The sequence below is a fragment of the Cricetulus griseus genome, assembly GCF_003668045.3.
Source record: "Cricetulus griseus strain 17A/GY chromosome 1 unlocalized genomic scaffold, alternate assembly CriGri-PICRH-1.0 chr1_1, whole genome shotgun sequence".
NCBI classification, from domain to species: Eukaryota; Metazoa; Chordata; class Mammalia; order Rodentia; family Cricetidae; genus Cricetulus; species Cricetulus griseus.
In genome coordinates this window covers 53,298,577-53,321,008 of record NW_023276807.1, presented here as the reverse complement: position 1 = coordinate 53,321,008, position 22,432 = coordinate 53,298,577, and the positions used below count along the sequence as shown (strand labels likewise).

The following is a 22,432-nucleotide window of genomic DNA, read 5'->3' as shown; positions in this document are numbered from 1 at the left end:
TCTTCCTTGCTTTTCGGTCGTAAGTCGTGAAAAGAAGCATTGCAGCTCCGGGGCCGGAAGTTATTTTTGCACTTTACGGAAGTACAGTTACCCGGGGCCGGAAGTTGCTGGGTATTGAGGCTGTACGGGATAAGCTGTATGTACCTGGCACCTTGTCGGTGTCACGGCTCAGTTTTATCTTTAAAACTTACTTTTTTTTTGTTCTCGAATCTCCAGAAAGATGAATTCCTCCACGTGTTAGGAGTTGGAGGCTCTCACCGTACCAAGGCCCTTTCATACACCCTCTTAACCGGTCCCACCCGACCCTTGTCTGGACAGCTCGCCTTTTTACTGTCTATGGTTTTAGTTCTGTTCGTTGGGAGACTCCCAGCCCCGGGGCGATCTTCCTTCTGAGACTCCAGAGCCCTCCCGGCTTCGGTGTCGGTCCCCGCGGGGAGCCCAGCCCACCCGGGTGCGATCAGGAATGAAGCTTGACAGCGCTGAGGAGGAATCGCGAGGCGTCCCCTCCCCGCTCGCAGAGGGGTCTCCCTCGACCCTCGAACTTGCTTTCTCCAAGATTCTGCACGGCCTGAGCCGCCCAGAGTCAGGTCAGGGCAACGCAAGGACTGCCGTCCTCCAAGACCTGGGTGCTTTAATAGAAGCCGCCGAATGTGATGAATTGTGCGAGGGGACTAGGAGTGGTGACTCACTCCGGGGGATGCCCGAGATCCTGGGACAGGTGGCGAAGGCCCTGGAGAAGCTCGCAGCCCCACCCAAGGAGAAGGCAGAGGGAGGCGATGGGCATTCCGAAGTGGCTGGGAAAGCAACTGAAGTCGGGTTACTCTTTCTTAAGCTGCTGGGCAAGGTTGAGGCTGCCAAGAGTTCTCCCGCCTGCCCTGCGTGGAAGACAGGCCTCCGCCACTTGGCAGGACCCGCGTATGTTTTTGCCACCACACACAGGCTGAAGCAGCCGTGGACCAGTCCAAGATCTCAGCGCGTGGCTGATGAGGTGCTGTCCTTACTGCTTCGAGTTACTGAGTGCAGTTCCGTGGCAGGATTCCTGTGCGGAGAGAATGAAGATGATCGAGGGAGATTTGCTGTGGTCTTGGGGCTTCTTAAACCCCATCTGAATAAGTGAGTACCGCACCTTCCACAATTATCAGGTAGATGGAGATGTTGGCATATTAGATCGTTTAAGGCCCAGAGCGGCTGTGACTTGCTAGAAGTGAGGTAACCGAATAGAAGGAAACTCCAGATTAGAACCAAAGCCTTGAAACTCCATTTTCTGCACTGAACGGCTGACTGCCTTGGGAAATTGGAAATTCTGACATTAGCCATGGAAATTGGAAATCCTGACCCATTTATATGGAATCAACTATCTTATGCTAAGCACCCATGAGTATTTAATGCAAAGGATCCATCCAGGCTTTTAGCTTGAATTTAAATATTGGCGCCTCTAGCTCTAATAACTCTAGTTATTAGATTAGGTTGATTATTATATAAGGAAGTAATAATTGGAATGAAATAATGAAAACCCTTTACTTTAAAGTGGACTGAATTGGATTGCTATTAGAATACTTGCTGTGGGTTTTGACTTGCTACTTTTAGTATTTTGTTTTGAGCCAGGTTTTAATTTTGTTTGTTTATATTTTATTTATTTATTTTTGAGATAGGTTCTAACTATATAGCCTTGGCCATCTTGAAGCTCTTATGTAGATCAGGCCAGCATGGAGATTGGTCTGCCTCTAATTTCGTGTGTGCCATCAAATCTGTTCCAAGCAGATTTTTTTCTTTTTAGGATTTTGTTATTTTTAATTATGTATATGTATAGATGTGTGTCTGCATGAGAGTGCAGGTGCCTTAGTAAGCCAGAGGTGTCTGATCCCCTGGAGCTGGACTTAAAGATTGTGAGCCACTTGATAGAGTTGCTGGCTCCTTTGTAAGAGCAGCAAGTGCTCTTGACCACTCTAGCAATCTCTCTAGCCCCTTCAGGTAGGTTTTCAGGTAACCAAGGATGGTGTCCCTGAATTTCTGATCCTTCCTCCAAGTGCTAGGCTTACATGCAAGTGCTGGGATTTCACATGTGCCCCACAGGCATGCCACACTATGCCTAGTGTATGCTGCCTTGGATTCAGCCTAGGGGTTTGTGCATGTTAGGCAAGCCCCTTGCCAACTGAGCAGATCCCCAGTTTTCTGGCACCAAAATGATGAGACAAAATAAACTTGGAGCAAAAAGGCTTTGAAACTAGTTTTTTTTTTTTTTTGAAGAGATGATTACTTTATAGGCTGTCTTTGAGCTTACTATGTAGTTCATGTTGACCTCAACCTTGAGCAATCCTCCTTCCTCAGTTTCCTCAATGCTTAGATTACAGAGGGGCAGCACAGTGCCCAGTTTAGTGTTTCTTTGTAATGTTTTGAGTAGGACTAGGTCAGGTAGCTTCCATGAATCTTGTTTTATTATTTGTAACTAAAGGCGATATACCTATTGTACAGTTATTATTTTGAGTAAGATGTGCACACTTTTATAAAAGTTGGTGCTCACATAGTGTAAGACACCTTTACTCCCCTCTCTCTCTTACCAGCACATGTCACATCATCCACCAACATGACCACCACTAAAACCCCACAGGACTTTTACATAGCTGTAGTTGTGAATGGCTGCTACTTACTGAATAAGCTTTTATTACCCAGAGTTTGGGCAATTGGTGAGTGTATATAGTGTAAGTTATGTAAATTAATTCAACTTAAATCATAAAATATATTTGAAAAAACAATAGTTACATATTTATACATACATGCACATATAAGCATAAATCTGTTAAAGACAAGAAAAGAAGCTCTTATTAAGCTTCAGTAGTTTTCTTTGCTGCTGCTGTGTCATTTTACTTAGTGTGGTTTTCATGTGTCCTGGAAGGGAATCCTGGAAGAATAATCCTGCTGTCAAACATGTTTTCTCGTGGAGCCTGCAACAAGTCACTCAGCCCTGGCTGAGCCAGCACCTGGAGAAAATACTTCCTCCATCTTTGCTCATCTCAGATGATTATCAGACTGAGAATAAAATCCTGGGTGTACAGTGCCTCCATCACATTGTGATTAACGTGGTAAGCAGCTCAGCTCTGGCCTGTACTGATTGGGCAGACTGAGTTACTCTATGTTTATGTCTCATAAGTAGCTTTCTTTTCATGTTGTCAATTATTTCACTTATTTATTATATTCTCTCTCTCTCTCTCTCTCTCTCTATATATATATATATATAATATATATATATATATATATAGAAATAGTATCTCATTGGTAATATAATAAATAAAATGGTAATTTTAGAAGAGACAAGGTCATGCTTCCGCTATAAAAATGAAAACAAAGGCAAAACCAAAACATGCTTAACAGGTAGCTCTCAAGTTTAAAAGAAAACAAAATCAGAATTCAAAAGGGATCATACCAAAGTGTGCAGAGTGCTACTGAAGGAGACTTCTGTATTGTGGAGCTTTTACAGTGCATGCAGAAGAGGGTGGTTTACTGAGTCTCCATATACCCATATTTCATTTAAAATCATTCACATTTTGCCACTCTTGAGAAACCTTTAACTGGATAATTTGTGTGTTTGCAGCCAGCTGCTGATTTGCTGCAGTACAACAGAGCCCAGGTCCTATACCATGCCCTTTTCAATCACTTGTACATGCCAGAGCACCACCTCATTCAGGTATTGTAAGATTTACTCCTAACTGTCTGGGTTCTGGTATGAATAGAGGGTAGTGTTATGTAAGCAGGAGCAGTTTAGAGCTGTTTTCCCCTGGGAAAATGAGGACACCTGAGAGCTGCTGCCTAATTAAGAGCATCTCAGTGTTAAGCGGGCATCCCCTCTCCTAAGCATCCACGAGTAGCCAGGGTTTTATCTTCATGCTTGTTGACTATATGCCACCTGTGGGTAGGTCTGTTTTTATTAAGTTAAATGTTCATCCTCTGTGCTGCTCCATGTCAACACATGTATTTCAAACCTCTTGTGTGACGATACTTAGTGTCATTCTCCCAGCCAACAGCCATTAGCTGATAGCTATTATGTTCTGTGCTAGGCTCCAAGAATAAATGAATCATAGTGTTTCTGGCTTGAAATCCTTTGGAAGACTTTTATGTGAATATATGACTGTACATGTATATCTCTGTGTATGCACAATACAGCGATAGCTATATTACACAAGGTGTAATGTGTGACCAGCAGCAGTAGGCAACTAGCAAGGTTGAGGATGGCTTTAGGAGACTGGGGATGACAAGATAAATGTTTATGAAGGGTAAAAAAGTAGTTTCTTAGGCGAGAGAAGAACACTGTAAAGACAGAAGAATCAAGTATAGAAATGTATAAGTAGAGACATCTTGTTTTTCTATTTGCTGGGACTGAATTCCAGTCCTCATACATGTAAGGAAGGTGCTCTATTCTGAGCCTCCTCTTCAACCTTTTGTTTCCATTTTTTGTGACAGGGTCTGATTCTAGCCCAGGCTGGCCTAGAACTTGCACTGACCCTGGCTACTAAGTGCTGGGATGGCAGGTACACAGCACAGTGTCCAGCAGCTCCTCCCTGCTTCTGTTTTGTGCTTTCTCTACCATAATGTTTTGAGTACTTAGAATTCATTAACATGGTGGAGAAAGGAGATTTTTAAAATCATCAGACACCTAGAAAAGCCTGAGGTCTCCAGAGTGCTAAAAGGGAATGCCTAGACACCATAACTTCAGATAAAGAAGTGCCCATGACTATCATGTAATACTAAGTCTAAGGCGTGCTATACCTAGATGCCTGGGTTAAGTAAGGCCTGAGCTCACCATTCTTTCCATTTCACAGATTACTAAAGAACAGTTCTGGAGGGGAAGTTTGAAAATTTGCAGTAACATGTACCTCATACGTTAATTACGGGTATCTTTTAGAATTCTATTACATATCCTAGGGACAGTAGATTAATGAAGATCTTAGAAAAGTCAGAAATGCTGTGAATGCAAATAAATGAACTATGTTTCTTTTTATTCTCTTCTCCCAGGCTGTGCTCCTGTGCCTCCTAGATTTGTTCCCTGTCCTAGAAAAAGGTCTGCACTGGAAGGGAGATGCAGTTCGAGCCACTACACACTGTCATGACGTACTACAACTGATACTCACCCACATGGAGCCAGAGCATCGCCTTCTCTTACGTAGGACTTACGCCAGAAACCTGCCAGCTTTTGTGAGGAAGTGAGTGCCTGGCTGCTCTGGTCATAATTGCCATGTTCAACTTCTTAGCATCTCATTTTCTCTTCTCTTTTTAGGTTGGGGATCCTCACTGTCCGGCACTTGAAGAGGCTGGAGCCAGTCATCATTGGTTATCTGGAGGTTTATGATGGACCAGAAGAAGAAACTAGGTTGAAGATATTGGAAACCCTGAAACTTGTCATGCAGTATGCTTGGCCCAGGTGACAGATGTGCTAAAAGGACATGCTTAGGTTAACTTTCACTTCAGAACTTTCCCAGATAAAATATTTAGGACATGCAGTGTAGATGAATCTTTATTCATTTCTAGGATATACAGCTACTTCAAATATTCATTATTTGAATCCCTTTCAGGAGCCAGCAGTTCTAGGTTCGGACACAATTCAATCACTTCTCTTCCTTAAAAGTTCTAAGGGTGGGCACTGTGGCGCAGCCCTTTAATTCCAGCACTCAGGAGGCAGAGGCAGGCAGATCTCTGTAAGTTTGAGGCCAGCCTAATCTATATAATGAGTTTCAGGCCAGCCAGGGCTACATAGAGAGACCCTTTCTTAAAATGACCAAAAAAAAAAAAAAATCACACAAAACAACAACAAAAAATTGTATGGTCTTGTAAGTTGGGAAACCTTGCTGATTGTCTTACTTTTGTATTGCTGTGGTGAAATACCATGACCAAAGCAATTTCTAGAAGAAAGTTTATTTGGAGCTTACAGTTTGAGAGGGTTAAGTCCATGACCACCACAGAAGGGAGCATGACAGCAGACAGGCAGTAGCTGAGTGCTCACATCTTGAGATACAGAGGATGAAGGAAGAGAGAGCCAACTAGAAATGGCATGGGCTTTTAAAACTTCAAAGCCCATCCCTAGTGCTATACCTTCTAATTTTTTTCCAAACAGTTCTTCCCACTGGGACCAAGTATTCCAATACATGAGCCTATGGGGTCTATTCTCATTGAATATACTACACAGATGGTCGGTCCAGATTGTAATTTAATTCATATCAAAATACTAAAGGCTATTTAGGGCTGATGTGTAGTTAAGTGGTAGAACACTTGCCTGTTATGCACAGGGTCTGATCCTCACCACGGCTCCTCCCCAAAAAGAGGACTTAGAGAAGTGCTTCATCCTACAGGTCCTACATCTGAAAAGTGGAATGAATACTTGGAGGCACATCACTCAGCATTTGCAGAACAGTGATTAGATTTGCTAAGTTAGGATATGCTTATTTAGAAGGCATTCCATATGTGGCTTGAAGGTGGCAGGAGTAAACAAGAACCTTACCAGTCTAGTCACCTAGCAGCTTTCTTGCATGAATGGGTTAATTGAGCCAGAAAATCCAGAGCCCCAACATGCTCTGTTTGTGAATGTATGTTCTTTCTTATAAATATACCAAGAGTCAAGAAACTCCCCAGTGACAATCTTAAGTCACATTTGTAACTACATTGCACCTCTTCATCTATCAGCTTTGTCCCCCACTAAACTACAGGATAGAAGACCACATCTATGATGTACTCCTGAAGCACTCAGTACCTGTTATTAGGTACATAAGTAATTAGAGAATGAATAGATGGATAAAAGGAATTGAATCAAACTCTTTCTATCCTGGGCCTTACAGAGTAAAGACTCCAAGGAGAAGGGAAGTGAAGAAATGTTAGGGAGGTTAAGGCAGGAGCATGTGTATCTCTGAGTAGAGGCAGAGCATGGGAAGTGAACACAGTAGACTATAGTGAGTGGTTACAGAGAAACACAAGCTGTAGGGAAACACTCAATAGTTTTGAGATGAAGGGATGGAAATGTTTTTGCTAGTCAGTTCTACCCAGAAATATGGTTTATAAATATATTTTTCCCACAGTACACGTTATTTTCCACCTTTCATTAAAATTTAGTTTATAAAACTTACCAAGTTAAAGGCTATAACTTAGTGGCATGATATACAGCCAGAATGTTATATAGCCAATGCTTGAGTCCATTTCATCAAAAGGATGAATTCTTAGAGAAAAGTAGTTAATAAAAGACTAGAAAAGGCAATCGAGTAGCCAGTGACTGCAAGTTCATATTGATACTTAAGCACTACCAGTCATCTTTATTCCTGTCTTTTAAAGCAAGGTGTCTCTCTGTAGTAAAGCTCGAGTTCTAGACCCTCCTGTGTCCTAAGTGTTGGGATTATAAGCACATACCACTACCTGCAGCCTCACTTTATTCTTAATGTCCAGGCATTAAGTTGCATGACTGGGCTATCTTATCTTCAGTCAAGAGCAGAGGGCCTTGAAAAGGAGAGATCTTGGCCCATCTTATTCTCATCCCATAATAGGGCAATTTCCATGAACAGAATCAAGCATTGGCAGGAAACAAAGTTGAGTTTTCTGTTTGAGACAGAGCCTTGCTGTAGCCCTGCTGCGCAAAAACTCACAGAGCCCCACCTGTCTGTGCTCCCTGACCGGCACGAAGTGTTCTTGAACAAGCCAATGTGTGTACACAGGTTGGGTGCAATAGAAAGGAACTTTTGAGACTAACAATCTGCCGTCTCCTTGGTCCTCTTTGCAGTGCTTCAATAGCAAACATCATTTGACTTCAGTTTTCCCATGCCTGGACCAAGTCTCACCCAAGTTTAACATTCTAGTTTGCATATGAAGGTTTTCTTTCTGATTCCAGAATTCCCTGCAGAGTTGTGGTTTTGCTGAAGGCTCTCCTGAAACTAATATGTGATGTAGCAAGGGACACAAGCCTCACAACTGAGGCCACTAAGTGCACCCTGCTCCAAGAAGCCACAGACTGCCTGATTCTTTTGGACCACTGTTCTCAGGGGCAGGTGAAGGTAAGGCAGTCTTCAAGTCGGTTTCATTTGGCCTCTTTGTTTCTAGGTAACCCCAGTGATTAACTGTAATTTACTATGTGTATACTCAGCCCAGTTTGGACATGAGCATGGAGGGTGTTAGGCCCCCTACCTCTGTACTCTGGTCTTGGACTGTCTTCGATACCTTCCCCTATTTATTTTTGATGCTAGGGCTGAACTCCTTTTAATACTATTCAAAACCATTTAGAGCAAGAGTATCAGATGTTACTGGCATTTAGGACAAGAAAGAACAAGCAAGCCACCAAGATTCTATAAAATTAAGTTCTGAGATTGACACAATACCTTCTGTGTTTGTGAGACAGATCCCTTAAAGTTCTGTTCTAAACTTCAAATTAAAACCAGTACCAAGAAAGCTCAACAAAATGAGGCTGTAAGCTGCCAAGGAGGAATACTTTAATTGAGATACCACAGTGTACCCATGGTGGCACCTCAGAGATGTTTGTCTCATGTGTGCATGTGTAGGTAAAAAAGGTGACATGGGGTGTCATTCCTGAAGTACCATCTCCACTTTCCCTTTTAGACAGAATCTGACAGGGAGCTCTGCAAGCAGGCTTGACTGGCTGGCTTGCTAGTGGGCAAGTGGTCCCTGAGGATCTGCTTGTCTCCTCCCCATACTGCAGTTATGGGTGTGTGTTCCCACTTATGACAAGCATGGAATTTAAATATGGAACTGAAATCAGGCCCCAGTGCTCCTCCCACTGACCTATCTCCCCAGTTTGCAGATACTCAGTTTACCAGCAAGAAATTCTTTAGTTTCATCTACAAAATTCTCAGAGTAGTTTATGGTATCTTTACTGTGTATTTACATATAATTAAAAGACTAATTTCCATTTTTACCAATTAGAAATCTCCAAAGATTAAAAGAGCATGAGAAGAAATTAATGCCCCAAAATATGTACAGCGGTTTTTGTTTTTTTTTTTTTTTTTTTGGGGGGGGGGTTCAAGACAGGGTTTCTGTGTAGCTTTGGAGCCTATCCGGGAACTTGTTCTATAAACCAGGCTGGCCTTGAACTCAGAGATCCGCCTGCTCCTGCCTCCGAGTGCTGGGATTAAAGGTGTACGCCAACACCCGGCCAGTTTTTTTAGTTTATTAAAACATTTCATTGCTGCCCTTTATGTTTGTGCAGTTTTCCAGTCCAGTTTGAGTTGTTTTGGCTGGAATGAAGCAGGCTCTTGAGAGCCAGTGGGCTACTTACAAGCATGGGACAATTTTTAAGTGACACCTGTTCTGACGGAGGCACTTAACCTTAGTGCCATGCACCTCTCACTGAGTATGTGGGAAAAGACACAGTGGGGAAAACAGGTTTTACACAAATGAATGTCTGTTTGGTTTCATGTTTCAGGGTCTTCTGTCTAAAATTGTCCTATCCTGTGAAGACCACACAGTGGTGAACTGCATCAGGAGAGTGCAGCAGAGCTCTGCAGCTGTTCCCTGTGATGACTCTTAGATAAGGAACCAGCAAGAAAGGGCGCTTTTCCTATCCCAGATCATATGGATGGAGTTACAGAAAATTCTATTTTTATATTAAAGATTGTAAGTTACAACTTTGTTTCCTTCAGTTTATCCTTATAAGAGAAACTGAACAAGAAAGAAAATAAAAAAGAAATTGAAGCCAGTGTGGTGGCATACCTTTAATCCCAGCACTCAGCAGGCAGAGGCTGAGTTTGAGGCTAGCCTGATCTAGAAAGAGTTCCAGGACAGCCCAGGCAACACAGAGAAACCTTGCCTTAAAAAACCAAAAGGGATAAAGAAACAATGTCATTTCTAAGTAAAAATGGGGAGGGGGAGAGTTTAGCACTTGTAATTCAGAAATATTTACAGGCACAATGTCATTCCAGCTCCAGGAATTCATCAATTAGGCCCCTTGGGCTCCCTCTGTTACAGCACATGTATTAAAAAAAATACTGTACAATTGAGACTCTTCTCCTCTCACTCCAGGTTTTTGGTCCACTGAAGTGACATAAATATTAACAATATAAATACTGTATGAAATATAGCACAAAAGAGCACAGTGGAAAGTGTTGATTTTTCAGGATAAATCGTGAAGGGAACTCATGTGGTTTTGGCTTTGGTCATGGGCTCTGTCTCCTGCTCATACTCTATTTCCACATAGGCCCGTTTTTTCCGCAAAGGTCCTTTCAAGGGTGCTTTGCCTTTGTGTTTGGCCTTAAGGGCCTTTTCTTCTTCTTCTTCACTGGAGGATTCTTCATCCTGTCCTTCGTCACTGCCAGCATCCAGTTTATCCATATCCTAATACGTGGACACAGAAGTCAGAGAGGGAAAGTGCAGGGTTTCTCCAAACTCCCTTCCCCACTCTGCCCATTCAGAAGAGACTAGAGAGCTTATATCTGCTCTTGTGTGTTCAGATCCTCCATACTTTCCCCCTTTGCTGCATGCCACAAGACATTCTTTATCCCACAGAGCTCACCTCAAAGTCACTCAGGTCACTCTCATCTACCTCATCATCTTCTACAAACTCTCTTTTCCCCACATCCTAAAATAAAACAGTTACCAGGTTAGGGAAAAAAAAAAAAAAAAAAAAGATCCAGTTTAGCCATCTAATTTCACCTCTTTTCATAAATAAGTGAATCAGAGTCTACTTACATATTCAGCTACAGAAATTTACTACTCTCAAGTTTAACGTTTATACATCAAAAAGAAAAATTAAGGATGTAAAAGTCAGTACAGTTGGTTGCTGAACTCTGCTAAACCAAAATTAATCATCACACGATACAAATGGGGGTATAAATAATGCTCCCTCTGAATTACATGAGAACATGTCATCCTAAAGATTACTTTGTTTCAAAACAAGACAAACCATACTCACCTCTTCATCTTCCTCCTCATCTTCTTCTTCAGAGTCACTCTCTGCTTCCTGTTTCTCTAGGGCCTTATCGAAGGCATGGATGGGGAAGTTGTAGATGTCACCATACTGGAAAACAAACAGACTGCCTTTAACTATTCTTGAGAATTACATCTTCCAAAGTTCTGCCTGACAAGCATACTATTCACCATCAGGGAATGAACAATTTTCTACAGTTTTCCAACCTAGGTACAGCATGTTTATGACATTTATGATATTAAATAGATGGCTTCTATGGAGAAGAGAACCAAGTCATTTCAAACTTACTGGCTTATGGAACCACATGCATTGGGACAAATCTAATTTTGCTTAGAAAAGGAAATAACACGTTTTAATTACCTTTCCATCTTTCTAAATGACATTGACCTTAGTCAAAAGGCTGAGATATTTTTAAAAAAGATTTTTAAAACCTCATTTTAAGGACCTCAAAAGATTAGAGTAATACATAGAGGCAGAAACTATTGGGACTGAGAATGCAGCTGGGTTGGCAGAGTACTTATTCATCACATACAAATTTCTGGCTTTAATCCCCAACATCATATACACTTGCATGGTGACAGACACCTATAATCCAGCATGTGGGAGGTTCAAGGCAGGAGGATCAAGAATGGAAACTCTTCTTTTGCTACATAGTGAATCCTGAGGCTATCATCAGATTAGTCTCAAAACAACAAAATAAACTATAGGGAGGTGCAGTAGTGCATGAATGTTTGCTGATGACATGGCCATGCCAAGGACCCCAGAGGACCCCAGAGCATCAGACCCATGGAAGAATGGTAAAGCTTTCTTTCAGGGTGAGGCTCAAAGAAGGATGACAAAGCTGTCCTCTGGTCTGTGTGCACATGCTGACAGTGTGTGCAGAAAATAACTACTATAACTCCCCAACATTTATGGTCTGAAGAAGTCCCTACTACAGAGACTGCTCCTACTAATATTTAGCTAAACCTGTCTCCTTATTTATCTGTACGCAATAACCCCACTCCCTTGTTTAGCTGTATGCAATTATCACCTCTATATAGTAAACATGCTAAGCTTGCAAGGTGCTCAGGTTTCTCAGCTTTCTGCCTATCTTTTTATTCTTTGCTGCCTGAAGTCAGGTCTGTCCCTGGAGGCTGTGCATGGGCAGGGAAAAAAAAAAAAAAAAAACCTATGACATCCATTCATTTTATTTATTTATGGTTTTCGAGAAAGGGTTTCTATGTAGTTTTGGAGGCTGTCCTGAACTTTTATGTTTTTTATGTTTTTATACAGAACTGTTGATCTTGGAAGTGCCAACTGGAAATAAGGGCAAACCGAAAAAAGTCTCATCAGAAAAACAGGCCTACACAAATTTGTTTTATTCCATGGATGAATTGCAGTGGGAAGGCTATTTGGGACATGTTTAAAAATAAATACACTGGGAGAGGGATACATGCCTTTAATCCCAGCACTTGGGAGGCAGAGACAGGTAGATCTCGGTGAATTGGAGGTCAGCCTGACCTACAAAGCGAGTTCCAGGACAGCCAGGGCTGTTACATAGAGAAACCCTGTCCTGAAAAACCAAATAAATAATTGAGTAAGCAAACAAACAGATAGTTTGGGGGAAATGCACTTCCTGTACTTCCTCGCATGGTACTACTACTTAACACTTGCCCCAACACTACTAGCTTTCTCACCGTGTCTTGTTTCAGTCTTTCCAGTAATTCCTTCTCAATGGCATTGTCCAGCTGGGCAGCTATTAACGCTTTTTCCTATAAGAAAAATAGCAAACCCATTACTCCATTTGGATTCACTTTCTCGTCTGTACAAATATAATTGCCAATTTTTAATAACAGTATGATGTAATGTGGTTACTTCCTACTGGCCTCCATTAGTGAGGCTTTTGCCTCTAGCTAGATACATTTCTTCTTTCCTTCTCAAAGTCTCTTGGGAATCTTCAATTAAACAATTTCCTTCTATAATTTGCATAAATGTAATAAATAAAGTGAAAATAATTCCTATAGCTTCAACAATAGTATTCTGAATTTTTAACAAGCCCTTGTTAGACAGACTATACAGGTATGCCTGCATACACTTAAAAATGTCAGAGGGCTGGGGGAGATGGCTCAGTTGGTAAAGTGTTTGACCTGTAAATCAAGGACCTAAGTTTGGACTTCCTGCAGGATCCATGCAGAAGTCAGGCATAATGACACATACCGGTGTTTGTGCCAAAAGCAAGAGAGGAGGCAGAGATATGTGGACCCTGGAAGTCTATGGGAAAGATCTTTGCTTACAGAGTTGAGGCCAATAAAAGATCTCTCAAACAGAATGAGCCTGAGGCCTGTCACCCAGGGCTGTCTTCTGATTTCCATATGCATGCTACGCCATGCATGTGCATTGTGAACACAATAAGTAAATACATTAATGGATTAAAAACAGTGTCAGAAAATACTTTTGGTGAGAAGAGGAAGCCTTTGAATTCACAGGGAGAAAGTGTAACACACTCTGAAATGTTTGCATGAACACAGAAACTCACTAGCTAGACTTGAATAAAATGGGTGCATAATTAATGGAGAATTAAGAATTCACAATGAATGTAGTCTCCATTCACATAAGCTGTGTGTGTTACACACATGCAATTCCAGTACCATGGGATGCTGACGAAGGAGGATTATGTAAGACCAGTTTAGATCACATAGTAAGATGCTGTCTTGGACAGCAATGAAACGATAGATTAGCTAGAAAACTCCATGTGATTAGTGGGGGTAAAAGTACCAAAGATTATTGAAGATGTTCCTTAAAAGGAAAAAGGGAGGCAAATGCCATTTGGTCAAAGAGAGAAAAATGCAAATGCCATGAATGAATAAAAACTGGAGCTTGTTGGGAACAACCGACTCTTAAGTATAGCACTTGAAGACCATGGAAGCTCAGGTGGACTCGGAAGTATCAGTGAGAAGGGATGGACAGACTACCCTCTGGACAAAAGATGGAGATTCTGGAGCAGGCCATGCTCTTCATGCACATCATCACCACCCCTTTACTTTAGAAACAAAACCACCCAGTTTACTTCAGAGCAGCTTAATCCGAGATTAGAGCAGTGTGTCCTGTTTTTTGTTTTTTGTTTTTTTTTTTTTTTACCAACAGTCCCACAACCAAAACCTTTCAATTTTGTAAGTAATACAACCACAATTAGCCACAGGGCTACTTAAAGACAGGGTTTAAACTCTGCCGAAGGCAATGTATGAGACAGGCAATGTCAAAATTCTAAATTCTGAAATGTTTGACTCGAAGAATTTTAGACATGGTGTTATCTAAAATACCCTTTTACTGTTTCCCATTATATCCAAACACCCCAGAGTATCTATTTTTATCCTTCAGTGAAAATCATAGTAATCTGAAGACATGAAAGAGATCATGTCACAGAAGATAAACCACCCATTAGTGACTTGTTATTCTGAGTCCATGCATCCAACTCCCCTTTCACATGAAAATACAGATGCTATGTAAATATCAGCACATGTTACCTCTCTTCTTTTTTCCCTTCGTTCCACTTTCTTACTCAAAGGAACAAGTTTCTTCCTAGCAGAAATAAAATACATTATATTAGAAAATTCAAGTTCATTTTAAAGACTAAAGAATTAAAACTGATTTTGTGTGGGCTCCATATAGCAAAACATATAGTACATATGTTTCTAGATATTCAGGCTGCTGGTATAGCTCAGTGACTGAACATCTGCTCAGCACATGCAAGGCTCTGCATGTACATATGTGCATGAACACACACACACACACACACACACACACACACACACACACACACACACACACACACAGTGGAATGGTATGAAAGTCAGGAGTCTAGGTAATGGCATCACATCACTGAGGTGAGGCAGAAGGATCACTACGAGTTGGAAACTGCATAAGTTTCCAGGCCAGCTTGGAGGATGTGATGTTGCCTTAACTCTCTACCAACAGATTTGTTTGTTTGTTTTTGAGACAGGGTCTCTCTGTATAGCCCTGGCTGTCCTGGAACTTGCTTTGTAGACCAGGTTGGCCTTGAACTCAGTGATCAACCTGCCTCTGCCTCAAAGTGCTGGGATTAAACTATATGCCACCACATCCAGCTATAAGTGTCAGATATTTTCACATGGTTACTTTTGTTTTCTTTAGGTTCACTATAGTAAGATCAATGCTTCAGTGAACTAAGAAAAAGGAATTTTCTGGAAAAGGTTCACGTGATTTTTAACATTCTCTGCTGATCTCAATGAAAAGGCCTTCATCTCACACACCCTCAGAAGGTATTCTACTAGTCCTGTGGGTTCCACATCATCTTCACTCGAGTGGAGTTCATACACCTGTTAATCACATTTATAGACCATTCTGAAGCCTTTCATTTTAGTTTTTCTTAGGGACTACACAGAACAATTTCCAGGCAGGCAGAATAATCAATCACATATCCTACTCTAAAATCCTACAGAAGCACTGGACACATCTTTATCCCAGAGTTTTTTCTTGGCATATCGTAAAAGATTAGTCACGGTTAAATTTCATATAAAACACTGTTTGTGACTGGTCTAGGAAAAGGTAGTAGGCTGAAAGTGAATAAAGGAATGAGCCTGGCTCTTACCGTCGCTTCAGCGTAAGTTTTCTAATTCGAATCAGGTACTGGGTAATCTTGGTAAACCTCTGCTTACATTTGTGCCGAATGAAGCGGGGCCAGTAAATTAAATTTTCATCTATTTGTTCCAGTGCTTTCTCATAGTTTTTACTAAGTCGGACCTGTGGAACACAAAAGGGAAATGTGAGATGGAAAAGTAAATCATGTTAGGTCCTCATCGTCAGCACCAACTGGATATAATGAAGATGGCTCCAAATTCTAGAGATGGCCCAGGGAAGAGGGAAGCACATGGCATTCTTGCTGTTGACCTATGGTCACTGCAGTTTTCTCAATGAGTCTTACCCGTTCCCAGAGCCGCCGAGGAAAAGCTGCCCGTTCTATAACTTTCATATACAGGTAGCACTGTCCTGAGAAGTTAAACAGCTGTGTTATTATTTATAGAGACTAGGAAGAACCTGTTACAAACTGTTGTGTAGTTTTCATACCTTTCTCTTCTTTAATTGTAGCATACTGACTATTTGCTAAAGGACAGGATGACCGATTGCACAGCCCAGTCAGACTATACTCATTTCTGCAAAAGCCTTGAGTCTTGGTTCTAGGATGCAAGGAGAATAATGTTTACAACCAAGGGGGCAACTAAATGCTTGTTTGTCTAGCAACTAAATGCTTGTTTGTCTAGGCTGCAATATACTCACCTTATTTTGAAAGAACAAAATTGCTTGTTTCCTAGGGTATTCCAGATAACCTGCAAGACAAAGTGAAAGCCCTTTTGCTCTGGCCCCAAAGATGCTGTTTAACATAAAAAGATACAATGTTCTCCAGGCTGCAAATGGTGCTCACTGGTAGAATTCTTCCCAGCATATGCAAAGCCCTCTGTTTAGTCTCCACCACCACCACCAAAATACAAAAAAAAAAAAAAAAAAAAAAAAAAAAGATGAGAACCATGTCTTAGCACAGTCTGCAGCACCTCAATAAGTAAAGGGTCTTTAGGGAATGAAAAGAAGTTTTCTTTTAATAGGTTTGATTTGTTTCCTTTACACAATAACATAGTCTTGTAAAACCAAACCAAACCACCTGAATACAGCCAGATGGATGTGACAAACTTTAATCCTTTAATCCCAGCTCTTGGGAGACAGAGCTTTGTAAATCCAAGGCCAGCCTGGTCTTAGCAACAGAATTTCATTAATAGTTGGCTTAACTATTTTCCCCACTTTTTCCAGTATATACATTCACCTATCATCTGTAATATGTACCCGTGTATAATGTTAAAATTAATCATATATATATATATATATATATATATATATCTTGTAACTTTTCTTTTCACATGTCTCCATTATCCACTGTCAAAGGCTGCACACTACACACTACTAAATACTCAGATATACATACCACAACTCTATTACCTTTTACTATCTCGCACTGGTTAATGTGTTCTTTATTCTAATGCAAAAGCACTGATGTCTCCATAAACACTTGAGTGTTTGTTGGATAAAAGAAAGTACAGTCCTCCAAGCACCATCTATATTTAGTCAGGGGAAAATGATGCATAAACAAGTTGCAGTCAATTTAAAAGCGGTATATGGGTGTATGAGAGCACAGAAGTCTTTGGACGGACTGCTTTGAGGAACCGAAAAAGACTCTAAAGCAACTAAAAGAAAAAATGAAGAAAGGTCAAAGAATAAAACACATGCTGGGGATTTAACAGGGATGTCTGATGGTGGAGGAAGGAGGCAAAAAATGAAATGGGAAAGGGGGATGCCATTAAAGCTTGTGGCCTTTAAACGTCATTGGGTCAGACTGCTTTCCTAAGCGCCAGATTTGTCTATGCATCTAGCTGCCCACTTGGCATCTCTAAAAGGATCCAGATGATAAACACAGCAAAAAGCAACTCTCAATTCCACACTCCTCCAAAGAACACAGCATTCCTCCCAGTTCCCACTAAAAGAACCTAAAGGCACTTTATCCAAGACTCAGCCTGACCTTGCCCTGGCAAGCTTATCAAATTTGTCGTCCTTCTCTCATCCTCTTGATTCCTGTAAAGAGTCCCATCGGTGCCTTCTATATTCCGCCTTTCCATCTCCAATCTTTATAAACACCTTTACCATTCCTACCCTCCTTCAGTGGCTGGCTCATTTTCTTTCTTTCTTTTTTTTTTTTTTTTGGTCTTTATCCAAATGTCTGACTGGCCTTCTCTGCAGTGGTCTCTCCTCTCCACTCTTCTCCATTACTCGTCTTTCGTGGGACCATTTACATCTGTTTATTCTCCATCCCCAGAGGGCTTATGAGAGCCCAAGTCTTTTGTCTGACTGGTTAACCAAATCCTCAGTAATTACAATTCCCAGACACTGCTGGAATTGATAAGTAAACAGACGAACCTAGGATACTTCCGAAATTACGACTTAAGACAATAGAGCAAAGTAAAGAAAATCCTAACACAGGAAAAGTAGACTGAAAAGGCACGCTCATGGACGAGCAGGACTCTTAAACAGGAATTTTCGCACCTCTCCCGCCTTCCAAAGCCAGGAACTACTGACATTCAGCTAGTAATGGCACAGGAGCCTTTATTGCAAGGCACCAGGGACTAAGTAAGTCCAGCCGATGGGCTGACGTTAGTGTGTCCAGGCCGCTTAACCGCAGTGGGGCGCTGAGATAAACTCGAGTGGGTACCCATTTGAAAATGGGGGTTCTGGAAGTCTCGCAATCCGAGAAAACTGGGGACGAACGGGCCATCTAAGTATGCGGATCTGAGTGCTAAGTGAGCGAAACGTCCCGCACAAACCCCTGGGCTCCAGAGCAAGGGGAGGGAACTCACATCATCCGACTGCATGGTGCCGGCGGGTCAGCACGCCGCGTTAGCCAGGACCAGGAAAGCAGACAAACTCCTTCCGGGGAGCCACTTCCGGAAAGACTGGCCTAACCTATCGCGAGAAAGATTCAATCTCGCGAAAGCTCGTGACGTCACCTGGTGGACTGAGCGTGCGCGCCTCCGTGCTCTAGCTCTGCGCTGGTTTCGCCTCCCGCGTTCTTTTACCATTTGGACACAGGCGGCTGCGCGTCTTGTTCGCTGTTTTTGGTGCGCTCGCGCCTAGCATCTTCCTCAGTGACAGGCCATGCTGGCTACTCATGTGAACTCGCCCCAGTCTCTAAAGAGCGGGACTCGTTTGTCCTAATTGAAGGCGCGCGGGGACTTAATGCTAATGCGGTCCCACATCTGGGCTGTGGCCGCGAACCTGTCAGGCTTGAAGTGTCTGTCAGCTCTTTTACCACTCTGCTGCGACTTGTAACAGCCACCTCTATTCTCACTTTGAAATGCACACTGTAGAGCTACTTTAAAGCGAAACAACAACAAACAAAAACCTGTGTGCAAGCGACCCCAAATATGACAGATTCTCCGAATCAGCCTTGCTTCTCCCATGGGAGTGCTGGGGACCAAACTCAGGTGTCCAGGCTCATACAACCTCCTGAGCCATCATCCACTGAGAATGCTTTTTAAAGGACATCAGGGGTGATAATATAATGAAGTTTACTTCTCCCATTCTCTCTCCTGAAAGCCATTAAGTAAGTCATAAAGTAATTTTGGAGCAACTGCCATGTACCACCAGATCCAGTCCCAGGGTCTAGGAAAACAACAGCAAAGAGGGAAAATGTTCTATGCCTTCAAGGTGCTTACTTGGTAATGGGGATTCAGAAAATAAGTAAATAAATCATACCATATGCTATATAGTGTAATATTTCAGTACTAGTAAGTGTTGTAAAAGCAATGAAGCAGCTGTGCACCATATACAACTCTCAGCTATTTGGGAGGCAGAGATACAAAGATTGCTTTTGTCCAGGAGCTTGAGTCCTATAGGGAGGCCACATCTTGATGATGATTATGATTATAACTGCAATGATAAAGCAAAAGAAGTTAGTGGAGGCTTTTTGTTTTTGTTTTTGTTTTTTGAAAGAGTTATTGGGAGAACTCCATAGAAGCAGTAACTAAATAGGGAATGTCAATGAGGGGAAGCTCTGATAAGTCATGACAACACGGGTGTCTGTGAAGGAAGGATGAAGAGCAAATGCAGAGCCCCCCAGCTAAGGAAATGCTCGGAGGAAACACTAGCAAGGGAAAATGTGGGTTAGTGAATGGAGAGCAAGAGGAAACAACAGTAGGAAATGAGACCAGGAGGAAACCACACCCAAAGTGTATGCAACCTTCACAGTAAACTCCTGGGGTCTTAAAAAAGAAATCCCTGTGCCTAGACTGCATCTCCAATCAAACAGCAATAACAGAATATGATATTGCTTCTCCCACAGCTAAACATTGAAGAGAGGTTACAATAAAAATAGGATAAGCTTGGCGTTGGTGGCACATGCCTTTTATCCCAGCAGAAGCAGGAGGATCTCTGTGAGTTCCAGTCCAGCCTGGTCTACATAGCGAGTTCCATGGCAGTCTCTGAAGCTACACAGAGGAAGAAGAAATAAATGACAGCTTGGTGCAGCAAGAATGCTTCCTAAACCATCAAGATCCAAAACTCAATCAACGCCAAGACATTTGGGGAGGTATGAGTCCCCGAAAGCTCAGTGGAGAATGGTGGAAAGCTAATTCTCACTAACTGATGGGTTGCATAGACTGCAACCCAGGAGAACTGTGCCCTGTTTTTAATTGGGTTGTTTGTTTCCTTGATATCCTGTTTTTAAATTATAGTGACGCACTGTCAGATGTGTAGTTGGTAGAGATTTTCGCCTCATTCTGTAGCCTGCCTCTTTTCCCACATGATTGTGCCCCAGAAGCCACATCTGTGGGTCAGTCAGAAACTGTAGGCACATTCTTTCCAAGGAGAAATAGCCAACATTCTGGCATGAGAGGTCTTCTCACATATAGATTTTGTTTACGTTTTAGGCTTTTGTATTAGTGACTCCGATTACTGAGCATCTGAGTGGGGTTTGTTAGAACAGTATTATTGGTGATGAAAAGAATAATTCTTATGTTTTCCCCCCTTGTCTTTAAGAAGGACCTTTGAGATGGGTAGTGGTGGCACACACCTTTAATCCCAGCACTCGGGAGTCACAGGCAGGAGGATCTCTGTGAGTTGGAGGCCAACTTGGTCTATAAAAAGAGTCCCAGGACAGTCTGAAACCTACAGAGAAATCCTGTCTCGAAAAATCAAAAAAGGACCTTCGCCGGCCATTCTGGATTGGTGAAGTCGAAGGGTTCCAGGGACAAGACTGGAGGAGCAGCTGCTTTGAGACTCAGGTGTGCTTCTTGAGGCACAGTGGGAAAATGCAGAAGGTGGAACCCTGGAGCTACCAAGAGCTTCGTTTTTAAGTAAAGTGACTTGAGCATCTCCCACTTCTATTTCTCTACCTTTAGCGCAGAGAAACCTTCGACGAGGCTCCTTGAATTCACTTAAAGGACTTCGAAAGCCTGGCTGGCAGTCTTCACCAGCCGTGGAGTGGTTTTGAAATAGCGGGGCTAAGAGTCCTCTTCAGTTGACAGTTTGATCCTCTATCCTAGATCTCTGTCTTTGAAAGCAATCTCCAACAGTCTTTTTGAGGCATTCTTCAAGGAGCTTATGAGATGAAAGATATAGAAAGGAAAGTATGTTTTTGTAATCCCAGTCCACAAGGATAGAGAGTGTAAAATTCCAAGGAAAAGTTCATATTTTTCATCATGCATGAATTTCTTAGAATAAGCATTATATTATATATGTATTATATTATCCATCAGACATTAGAAATTCTGCAATGTTTGATTCAGATGAAATGGGCTGCATTTTGAAAATGTATCTGAATTTTGACACATTTTCCATCTTGCCTTCAGAAAACTTAAGATTCTGATGGGGCAGCAAACAAAACGAACAAACAACACATCATGCTGAATGAGGAAAGCAGCACTGGGGAGTGGTGAGAAGGCTGTTTCAAACAAGGCATCAAGTAAAGGTAAATATAATATTGGTGTGGGGAGAAGTGGAGAGTCTGTGCAAGTGTGTGGGGAAAGACCTTCTCTAGTATTGTAATAGCAAAGGTCCTACACAGGTATGGGTGGGGGGCAGTGTGAATAGAGAGCAATGCAAAATGAAGTCAGAGAAAGAGCCAATCCAGGTAATTTATGGCCTTACACTTCATTATTCTCTATGGGTGTTTTTTTTTTTTTTTTTGCTTTTTTAAAAATTTTAATTGAAAAAAATTCATACAATATATCTGATCGTACTTTTCCCCTCCCCCAACTTCTCCCAGATTCTTCCCACCTCCCACCACCCAAATCAATGCATGCTCTTTCTCTCTCATCCAGAAACAATGAAATACATATAAAACACCATCCCAAAACACAAAAAATGGAAAACAAAATATATAAACAAAAGATCAATAAGACAAAAAATGGCCAATGAAAACAAAATGGGGCCTAACGTTTACAAAACTATCATTGAATTTGTTTTATGTTGGCCAACTACTGCTAGGCATGGGGCGTACCCTGAAGTTTGGTTAATACAACTAGTGAGACTCCATTGGAGGAAACTGCATTGGAAAAGTATTCAGTTTAGTGTTGTTAAGTAGGTACCATTGCTGAATAACAATCACCACCATACATCAATATCCAGAATTTTCTCATCATCCCAAAGTGACACTGTCTGTTAAACAAAACATCCTTTGTCCCCTCTGAACTCCATACACCAGCAAAGTTTATTTTATGTTCCTATGAATTTTTTATTAATAGAATTATATAATACTTTTTATTTTGTGTTTTCTTTCTTTTTTTTATTTTTGGTTTTTCGAGACGGGGTTTTTGTGTAGCTTTGGAGCCTATCCTGGCACTTGCTTTGGAGACCAGGCTGGCCTCGAACTCACAGAGATCTTCCTGCCTCTGCCTCCTGAGTGCTGGGATTAAAGGTGTGTGCCATCAATGCCCAGCATTTTTTGTGTTTTCAAGTGTCTATTTTGCAGCATGT

At 41.7% G+C, this 22,432-nt stretch overlaps 2 protein-coding genes across 3 annotated transcripts; one reads left to right on the top strand and one right to left on the bottom strand.

Moving 5' to 3' along the window:
- The first annotated feature begins 82 nt into the window (after positions 1 to 82).
- On the top strand, positions 83 to 9,605 carry Tti2 (TELO2 interacting protein 2). 2 transcript variants are annotated; one of them, XM_035452364.1, is made up of 7 exons: positions 83 to 1,113; positions 2,942 to 3,080; positions 3,590 to 3,682; positions 5,008 to 5,195; positions 5,270 to 5,413; positions 7,859 to 8,021; positions 9,404 to 9,605. In XM_035452364.1, the coding sequence occupies exons 1-7, from the start codon at positions 464 to 466 to the stop codon at positions 9,506 to 9,508; spliced, it is 1,482 nt and encodes a 493-aa protein (XP_035308255.1). In that variant the 5' UTR covers positions 83 to 463; the 3' UTR covers positions 9,509 to 9,605. The 2 variants fall into 2 exon arrangements, with proteins under 2 accessions (XP_035308255.1, XP_027244897.1); XM_027389096.2 differs by having other exon boundaries at positions 84 to 1,113; positions 2,894 to 3,080.
- Positions 9,606 to 9,840: 235 nt separating this feature from the next.
- On the bottom strand, positions 9,841 to 18,404 carry Mak16 (MAK16 homolog). Its single transcript, XM_027389097.2, has 10 exons — positions 18,316 to 18,404; positions 16,196 to 16,245; positions 15,986 to 16,095; positions 15,843 to 15,907; positions 15,510 to 15,661; positions 14,407 to 14,461; positions 12,580 to 12,654; positions 10,889 to 10,993; positions 10,490 to 10,555; positions 9,841 to 10,311 (listed from the first exon to the last, which is right to left on the bottom strand). Exons 1-10 carry the CDS (start codon positions 18,328 to 18,330, stop codon positions 10,114 to 10,116), a joined length of 891 nt encoding a protein of 296 aa, XP_027244898.1. The 5' UTR covers positions 18,331 to 18,404; the 3' UTR covers positions 9,841 to 10,113.
- Between the last annotated feature and the right edge of the window lie 4,028 nt (positions 18,405 to 22,432).